General features: G+C 28.8%; 2 protein-coding genes across 6 annotated transcripts; both read left to right on the top strand.

Annotated features, from left to right (window-relative positions):
• The first annotated feature begins 489 nt into the window (after positions 1–489).
• Iru (E3 ubiquitin-protein ligase Iruka) lies at positions 490–5905 on the top strand. 4 transcript variants are annotated; one of them, XM_012285180.2, is made up of 9 exons: positions 502–839; positions 1036–1240; positions 1815–1943; positions 2004–2167; positions 2411–2521; positions 3669–3841; positions 3949–4064; positions 4161–4258; positions 4411–5905. In XM_012285180.2, the coding sequence occupies exons 2-9, from the start codon at positions 1157–1159 to the stop codon at positions 4499–4501; spliced, it is 966 nt and encodes a 321-aa protein (XP_012140570.2). In that variant the 5' UTR covers positions 502–839; positions 1036–1156; the 3' UTR covers positions 4502–5905. The 4 variants fall into 4 exon arrangements, 3 of the variants coding, with proteins under 3 accessions (XP_012140570.2, XP_012140571.2, XP_012140572.2); XM_012285181.2 differs by having other exon boundaries at positions 503–839; positions 1044–1240; XR_001096010.2 differs by having other exon boundaries at positions 490–1240; positions 4161–4342.
• Positions 5906–6213: 308 nt separating this feature from the next.
• Positions 6214–9268, top strand: abo (de-etiolated protein 1 abo). Of its 2 annotated transcripts, none has more exons than XM_012285184.2 (8): positions 6214–7102; positions 7177–7314; positions 7377–7521; positions 7614–7740; positions 7820–8012; positions 8276–8559; positions 8648–8854; positions 8991–9268. In XM_012285184.2, exons 1-8 carry the CDS (start codon positions 6695–6697, stop codon positions 9172–9174), a joined length of 1686 nt encoding a protein of 561 aa, XP_012140574.1. In that variant the 5' UTR covers positions 6214–6694; the 3' UTR covers positions 9175–9268. The 2 variants fall into 2 exon arrangements, with proteins under 2 accessions (XP_012140574.1, XP_003703420.1); XM_003703372.3 differs by having other exon boundaries at positions 6216–7102; positions 7614–7722.
• The last annotated feature ends 693 nt before the right edge of the window (positions 9269–9961 follow it).

Below are 9961 nucleotides of genomic sequence, written 5' to 3'. Positions count from 1 at the left end.
CTACTAATTTTATTTATTACGATCAAACAATTAAGACTATCCATCTCTTCAAGAGTTGGTAATAAAGGGAATGACCTGCTATAAGCCTTTCAAGTATTTCACAGGTATTCAAGCTACTTAATCATTTTTCTTTACACTAGCATTTTATAAATATCTAGATATCTTGCACATAACTACCAAAGTAACTAGTTGTAAATATCGGACAAAGTGTGGTAAGTATATAGACAATGTATCGTCTCTATTATATTAACGTAATATGTATGTATAAACTGTATATGCGTACATCAAAAACGCGCGCTACACACAAATGTGATATATTTAACTCGAGTATTCTATATATTTATAAACGGACAATCCGATGAGTCTAAATTTCGATGTAACAGAAATCGCGGACGTTGTTTTTCTAAATAGTGTATGTTACTATTTGGATATTTAAATTTTTTTTTAAACAACATTCAATTATCTTTATTGTACAACTGAAATCAAATGGTCAACTAAACGAAGAAATACAAATGGTTTCTAATGATTCTAAGGCATCCATATGAAGTACGTGCACGCCGCACGCGTATGCGCTTGTTAACCTAACCTATAGAACGTATCTTTTTGGGGAGATATATTTGGAGTTTGCGAACGATACGCGCACGTTTTACGATCGATAAGTAATCGGTTTCGTAGATTCAATATTTTTCGTACTACGAAAAATAATAAACGTTGAAGTTGGATGTGAACAAGTGTTACTCGCTTATATCGCTTTAAAGTTGATAATTCAAAGTTCTTTATTTGGAAGACCTTACATACATACTTCGAATGGAAGTATGTACAAAAATAAAATCACAAAGGTAATGTATGATTGATTGCTGTGAAACAAAATCAAAGTACATACATATTAATAAAAGGAAAATATGGAAAAATGAGATTAAAATTAAAGACCGTAACCTCTTCTAACTAAATGCAACGATGATACATTGATACGCAATCGCTAATATAATCGGACGCCATCTCGTGCTATGCAAAGGTATCAACTAAAATCAGTAGTTTTCCAGTTCTGATTCGGCATTCGCTTAAAACGCAATCAACTAGACCAAGAATTGTGACGGATTACGATCCATTACGGCAGTCAGAAATAAGTAAGAGGAGCAAAGAGGACACGTAAAAGATGGCGGATGCCGTTGTAGACGGGACTCCAATGTCCCGATTTTTTTGTCATAAATGCAGTATTGAAATTGAACGCTTATTACCTGTAAGTATATTTATTACCCTTTTTCTACACTAACAAGTGTAAATTAATTACAATTCTTTTTTCTAAGTCTAAAATTTCTTGTTTTGATCTGTCATCCGATATCGCGCGTGAAAACTCCTTTCCCCTTACGTTTCATTTCATGCATCATAATTACTCTCGTACACTACTTTCAAATTATTTTGTTAACAACTGCTGTGTCGTTCTATTATTAAATTCAATTTATAGTATGCATTATGTAAATTACGCAGTTTTCAAATTTATACGATATGTCGCAAACATAAAATTTTTACTTTACATTTTTTAATTACATTATTTTTAGATTTTTTTTTTTATCGTGTTTCCAATTTATGATTAATTTCAGTCACATTGTATCATATTATTATCGTTCAAAATTAATGACACATAACGAGTACTATTTATTGAAATATTCCATGAACTTTTAAGCACTTATTATTAAGAACTAATATAAAATTATATTATGCATTTAAGAAAAAACAAGTAATATGCGATGATACCTGATTATTTGTAATGTTAATTATGGTTTAATATATTGCTTAACTATTGTATTTTCTAGGATTATACGTGTCCAAGATGTGCCAGTGGCTTTATCGAAGAATTAGAAAGTAGTAGCAATGACAGTGGTTCTGGAATAGATATTAGTAGTGAAGACTTAAGTGACATCAATGATGATCCGCCATATGATGTAAGTAATGGTTTTAGATGTATGTTATGTTCAAATTTTAATTAAATACTTTCTATACAGTTCTCACAAGGTTATGATGCAGAGCGTGATTTCATAGAGATGGTATTAGGGATTTCAAATCGAGGACAAAGATCTACTACTTCAAACAGGAATACTGGTCCTACTAATAGGAGAACATGGGTTCATTGGCCACGTAACGTTCATGACAGACGTCGTTCAAACAGGTATGTCATTCATGTCTATAATATCTGCAGTTTATATAGTTCGATTCAATTTGTCTATGAATATAAGTTTTATTTTTATCATTCTGTCAGATAATCTAAACTAATTCATTTTGTAGTTTATTTTTATTAATTAATTTTTATTTGTTATATACATTTTATTATATATTTATCATACAATATACAATATTTAATATAATTTTGGATTTGATAATAAAATATATTTATTTTTATATTTACTAATAGTTTTGGAAGACAAGAACCTGTGTCTGTAGAGAACTTCATACAAGAATTTATACTTAATCTCTCAGGAGTAGGTGTAGCTCAAACTGTAACGCAACCTGGACAGCTACCTGTGTATGTAAAACATTAATTTTTATTGTATGTTTATTGTTGCCTGTGAAAATCTGTATGTATATTTGAGTGAGTATAAATGTATGTTTGTATGAATGTGAGAATACACTTATTGTAAACAATACTAACATCCCAGCTTTGTCTTATATAATTCTCTTTGCTTTGTGCATATTATTTGTATACAATATTATCCTGAGTGAATTTAAGAATAATTTTCCATTTTTATTTTATTTGTACATGTAACTTTTATGTTCGACATACAAAACAGGATTTTGTGTTATTCATTTTATGAAATCTATACATGTAGAAAATGACTTCAATTAGATTATTATTGTTGTCTAATAGTTTTGTACCTCTTTAGGTTGATTATTTTGTTTCATAAAAAATTAATGTCATATATACATTGATGTATATAGACGAATTTATTTTTTGACATTATCGCAGAAAAGTTTTGTGCGAAATTTACAATTAGAATTTCTGTATATATACAATATTTTTAAAGTGGCATGTGAATAGAAATAACTATTAAGTCCTATATAGAAGGATGCTTGCGCGTGCGTGTGTGTGTCTACGTGTTTATGATGCATATAAATGGTTGTGTGCATGTGTATATTCATTTACTTATTTAAGAAAATATAGAATATAATTGATTATATATAAATATATTTACTGTTGTAGAGATTGAAAATAACTAAAGTTGTTTGATATGTTCAATATGTAGTAATGTTCTTTTTTATGTAAGTATTGCAAGTAAAAAAACAAGTATAAAGTAATCCTGGTTTGTTCTTGGTCGATTTTTCACTAAATTATAGTGAAGTCAAGTTATATGTCTACCAAGCTTTCAATTTGTTTTTTTTTTTTTTTTGCTTGATAGCTTGATAATTAACTAGACCTCACTAAATTTAGGTTTTATAAATTTTTAAGTACATAAAATATTTATTATATGAATATATAAATAAATTACAAATAATCTTAGAAACATAAGATCAACAATTACTGTTTTGTTTGCATTCTATTAATGTGGATGCATGTACAAAATGTAAAGCATATTAAAAGCAAAATGATTCAAAGGAACTTATTCACCCAGGATAAAAGTTGTTACTATTTTGCTTGATACTTAGTATTACTAAAATAAAGCACAATAATGTAGATTCAATATTAGACTGTTCTTGGGAAATCCCGGAGATTATGTTTGGGGTCAGGATGGTTTGGATGCAATCGTAACGCAGTTGTTAAACCAGCTGGATGGAACAGGACCACCCCCTTTACCGCGAAAGCAAATAGATGAAATACCAACAACAACGGTGACTCAGTCTCATGTCGGTAAGTGCAACCTATAAATTATAAATTGCAACACATACAATTATATCATATATTAAATTATAAATGTAAGCAATAAATTACTATGTAAATTGTATTGTATTTTATAGACAGCAAACTTCAGTGTTCTGTCTGTTGGGAGGACTTTAAATTATCTGAATCAGTGAAACAACTATCGTGTCAACATTTATATCATGGTCCATGCATTATACCATGGTTAGAATTGGTGAGTTACGGAAATCCTAGAAGAAGTCTGTATAATTGATATAGCTATATTTACTATGATCTTTCTCTTTCTGTGTTTTTCCCTTTTTTGTTTCAGCATGGTACTTGCCCTATTTGTAGGCAGAATTTGGGAGACCAAAATTCGGGGGAAGTTAATCAAGATACTGTAGGACCTAGCTTAGCGGCTCTTTTTAGGTATGTTATACAATGTGGGTGATATATTCGTATCTGAAGATAAAAATGACAAGAACATACATTGATGTTCTAGTTTTCAGGGATGTAAGTATTCCCTTTACGGAAAGCAGAAGAATCATATTAATTTATTTTTTTTTTTTCTTCTTTTTTAGGGCAGCCAATGTATCAAACAGTACTAGAACATCGTCGACATCATCTTCGGGTGGAAATAACTCCAGTAGTAATTCAACGAGTGAGATTTGAGATTGATTGTCCTGCATTTACACTTTCTCTACTTAGCAGGATACACAAATATACAAACAATATACATTTATTTTTCACATCTTCAGATTTATTTTTCGGCACTGTTCACTCGAGCAAGGCTTATATACTTCGTAAATATTGTATTCCGATGCTAACATAAATTTCAGCTTTATATTTTAATCAACAATGTAATGTAAATCATAAAAAATAATGCAATATCAAAGTTAAACATGCATATTTTGCTTCACGTGAATGATAATGAAGTACAGTCATAACAAGTCGAAAAAAAACATACGTATTTGAAGTTGAAGTAATCCTTGTTGCTATATATATACGCTGTCTCATAGTTTCTAAAAAAGCGCAGTTTATTAAGTTTCTTAAACAAATGTGTCTAAAATTAAAAAAAAAATGTACGTTTCTTTATAAAAGTTTAAATTTTGATGTTTAATAAATTTAATGTAGCAGAATAATATTTACAAAAGAAAAGATTGTAATATAACGCAAAGAGTGTATTGCATAGACAAATAACGCTACAAACGTTAATAATTTTAAGTAAGAGGTTTGTAAATCTCCTCACCAATTATGTGTGATAAATTAAACAGTTTTTCTTAATACTATTTGACTATATCATATATTTTTTCAAGTTTCAGCATTATTCAAAATCGAGTCTTAATTAGAATCATTAGTATTCTTTTGTCAATTATCGATAAATCTTATTTTCAATGTTATCATGTATGAATGAATATTAATTTCAATAACGAAAAATATGTAAAATGAAAGAGTACTAAAAATATGAAACATTTGTATCATCGTTTGAAATGATATTTTATATTTATTTAAATGTAATCGTACATTATTTTACACTAAATATGATTAATATCATTGTTCATTATCTGGGTTCATAAAGTGATGTAGAGATACATACATCGTTTAAAAAGGGATCGTGATATAGAATGAAAACGACTCCATTTTTAAATTATTATAAACATAGTATGTACAAATACAAATCCTTTTGTTTCGTAAGTCACAGTTAGTAATAAATTTAAACATCCTAATAGGTATATACATATATATAATTATAGTAGAGAACGTGAATAAGAGATGATTACATGCTATATGTTTATAGTTTCCAATGTATTGGTATTATGTTACCGAAGTTGCTATTTACAATACTAATAGAGGACACTTCCTTAATTTGCCATATTATATCAAACATGATAAGATGTAATATTATAATTTTAAGTTAATAAAATTTAATTTATTTTCAATTAGCTATACTGAATTGGGAAGGATGAGATTGTAATCAAAGGAGTTGGAATATCAGTTCTTATATGAGCATGTATCATTTACTTATCAGAAAATTGTAAACAATTTTAAAAATGAATAAATGGTTTTTGTTTAGAAGATCTGGGTTTAATATTAATTAAAAATGTATAAAAACATATTGTTTTTATTATTTGTTGGTAATGGCATTTTAATAAATACTTATCTATACAAATATTACCGCCTAAAATGAGCTATAGAGTTCTGTTTCATAATTACTGCGTCACAGTTTCTATCAATTTCTATTTTTGTGACAAAAATTTTGTCTAATATTTAATCTGAAACAGAACTAAAATTCCCTCGACTTTTACTAATTGCTATCTGCCCAATGGCCCAATCTAACTGCATTTTGCCGTCTTCTCCCACTATACCTCTGATTTCAGGTAGAGATCAGTGATATACATACATATATAAGTACATGAAAAATTTTTATTTTTAAATTACGTAGTTAAAAAATGAAAAAAAGTGATAGATGTAAAAATATAGCTAAATTGGAACAATATGTCATTTTGTATATATAAAAGAAAGAAAGAAGGATAGCATATATCCATGTATTTGTATTTACGTAGGCATTTAAAGATTTATTTACATTAATTGTTGAGTTTTTAATTAATGGAATGATATTGTTCTATTTCTGAATAATTGTGTTTAATTAGTAATATACATTAAGCAATGTATAGTTAACATAGATTTTTATATTAAGGAGAATTGTGTAGTGCATCAAACCTAACCAATGAAATGGCGTTTCAAGAAATTTATATAATTAAATTTCATTGATAAGAATAATACCGAGCACATTGTATCATTCAAGTGTACATACAAATTAAGTGAAATGCATATTCTGGTATATATTCTAAACATTCATAAAGAATGGCAGAGAAAGAGGCAAAAATTGAATACGTGACAGAACCATGTCCTATCAAGCCACGTAAAATAGGACCACAAAACATAGTGATACGTCTAAAGCGCCGGGAAACATTTGGTTGTCCTTATCCAGGAACACACGTTCATAATGCTAGACAGTTTTATCAAAATATTTTTCCAAATTTCACTGTCATGAACGTAGAGAAACCTCCATGTTTCCTCAGAAAGTTTAGTCCTGATGGTCGTTACTTAATTGCCTTTAGTGCAGATCAAACTTCCATAGAAGTTTATGAATATCGTGGTGCATCTGCAGCTGCTGATTTATTAGCAAATTGTGAAGGAGAATACATTGGTCATAAAAATGATGAATATAGTTTTCAAATTAGAAGTAACATTTTCAGTCGTTTTTTTAAAGTATGCAATTAATGCTTTTGAACTTTCATTTGTATGAAAAACAGGAAACAATGAATATCTAATATCATTTATAGGCCAAATGGATTGTGAATGTAGTTCAAAGTAATGAGCAGTTAAACAGAGAATGTAGTCTATTTACCGATGATGGTAGATATGTAATCGTTGGTTCAGCTGCCCATATTCCAGATGAATTGAGACCACATTTTTATCAGGTGTGTATCATTAATCAATCAATTTATTAATTATTTGATAACATTACATTCTATTTTTAAAGATTTATACCAACAACGAAGCATTGACTCCAAATCCTAGATCACCACTTGAAGATTATAGTTTACATCTTGTTGATTTACGTGGGGGCAAATTATGCGATACTAGACATTTTAAAGTGGACAAAATATATTTATCACACAATCAAGGTGCATGTTTGTAATTATATTTTATTTCAAGTTTAAAATTATTTTAATTATTTAATACAAAAACTGATCAGTGGATATTTCTATGTACATAGGTCTCTATTTGTACAAAGATATACTGGCAGTATTATCTGTACAACATCAAACTATTCATATATTTCAAATTCTTGATGGAATGTTTATCAATGTTAGGACAATAGGAAGGTACCATATATGTACTCAGTAAAATATATTTTCTCATTTCAAAATAATATTATTGGCTTTATTTCATAACAATAACTCTGATTTTACTTTGTAATAGGTTCTGTTTAGAGGATGATGCCTATTTAGTTACAAGTGCTTACCCAGGAGTAAATTGCCGCCCATTTAGGGATGTTACAATAAATAGTCTGAAGCACAAATTATTAGTATACCTATATAAAAGAGCAGCGTATATTAGTGATACAACAAAGGATCCATACGAATTAAGACGTTTCTATCAATATTTTGACCAAGTATGCCATAAAACTTCAATACGTATATAGTGAAACCTCTACCACTTTGGAAGAGATCTACTGAATTAAATGATAAATGGGGGAAAATCATGGATGAGAGAACGTAATCGAAATTAATTTTTCGGAATTAGATGAAGTAGACGACGCATATAAAAAAGAGATTACTTTGGAAGCGATCAATTGGGTTTCACTGTATTATAATAACCTTGAAAGTAATAATATGTATTTTGAACTTATGTAACTTTAACAAACTAATATTTCAGTTGAACGCATTACGAATGTGGAAGATGCAATTATTAGATACAAACCACATACTTGTAAGATATGCAAGTGAAGAAGTGGCAACGCTTCAAGCAAATGAACCTAATGCGCAACCCGCGCTTTTAGTAGTATATGACATGGTTACTGCCAAAATATTGGCTGCATACGATAATGCGTCTACACAATTATTAACACAATTTGAAAATTTCAGCGATTTCTTCAGAAATGCGAGAATGAGTACCGACTGTCAGTATATGTGTTCTCCGTCTAATAACATATATGCAAGGTATAGTATTAATGGAAAATGTAATATATAAATATGGAGATGCAGAATAGTAAATAGTTATAAAACGTTCATTGTATTGTTATCGCAGATTGTTACAACAAAGATTCAAACAAACAATTGTAAGTGCTAGATATGGAGGGGTTACAGAGGCTACAAAAAGATTACTTGCTCAATTGCCAATATGTGCGCAATCCTACTCTAGTTCTCCGTATCTAGATTTATCTCTATTTTGTTACGACGACAAATGGGTATCGATGATGGAGCGTCCCAAAGCATGCGGTGAACATCCTATACGGTATAATTTTAATCCTTAACGTTTATAACAAGTACCTGCTATGAAATTTGATTTTCACGTAACATACTTATTATGAATAATAATTGATTATTCAAGTATCCGATAATTGTACAATCTCCTGGTATGATTTTTATAGGTTTTATGCCCGAGATTCTGGTCTTTTAAAGTTTCGAATGTATGCGGGGATGTTAGGTCGTACGACACCTACAGCTGCGAGACGATTAGTCGCATTTACTTTCCATCCGACAGACCCATTTGCTATTTCAGTTCAACGAACCAATGCAGAATATATTGTCAGTTTTCACGTTAGACACGTTTAAACTTTCGTCGAAATGTCTTAAGAGTCATATTATTTTTATACTTTCCTTTTTAATAAAATTGATCTCATAATAAATTTTTAATATCAATAACTGACATTTTGGAAAATTTTTTAAGAAACATATTTACTATCATTTTTTAAAAGAATCATAATTGGTTTTCACAATTCATTACTATCTTTACAAGTTTCAATTCAAAACTGTTAACTGATCAAAAATATTATGACTAATTAGGTGCCAGAAATAAATGGTGTAAGAAATTAGTAAAAAAACATTTGTTACAGAGCTATTTTTAGCTCATAATGCCTTTCTAGTTAAACCATTCATTTGAATATCCTGCTTTAAAGTCCTGATATAAATTTCGATTATCATAATCACTGTAAGAAGAAAAAGAGAATAGACAGGGTGGTACATATGAACATTTAAGAAAAGGTGTAAAAACCTTAATTATATGTACAATATTTCACTTGATACCAAAATTTGAAACAAAATCTTTCTTTTGTATAACAAAATGTATATTTTTTGTATATTAATTATTCTGTGAATTCTTTTTAATGTTCTGTACATATCTATAAAATTGTTAAATAAAGTAATTTTGTAAAAAAAAAGAACAGTTTTGCACAAGTACTACAAAATTTCTTTATATGTAAATAATATTTTGAGTTAACTGAAATGATTATAATATATATTCATTTAGCTTTGACAAGTTTAATGCTCATAAATTATAATTATTATCATGCTATAGAAAATTATAGTTGTGATGTAACTTAGTTTATTTAGCGCATATTAA

This window comes from Megachile rotundata, chromosome 5, assembly GCF_050947335.1.
Source record: "Megachile rotundata isolate GNS110a chromosome 5, iyMegRotu1, whole genome shotgun sequence".
NCBI classification, from domain to species: Eukaryota; Metazoa; Arthropoda; class Insecta; order Hymenoptera; family Megachilidae; genus Megachile; species Megachile rotundata.
This window is presented reverse-complemented; position numbering and strand designations above follow the sequence as displayed.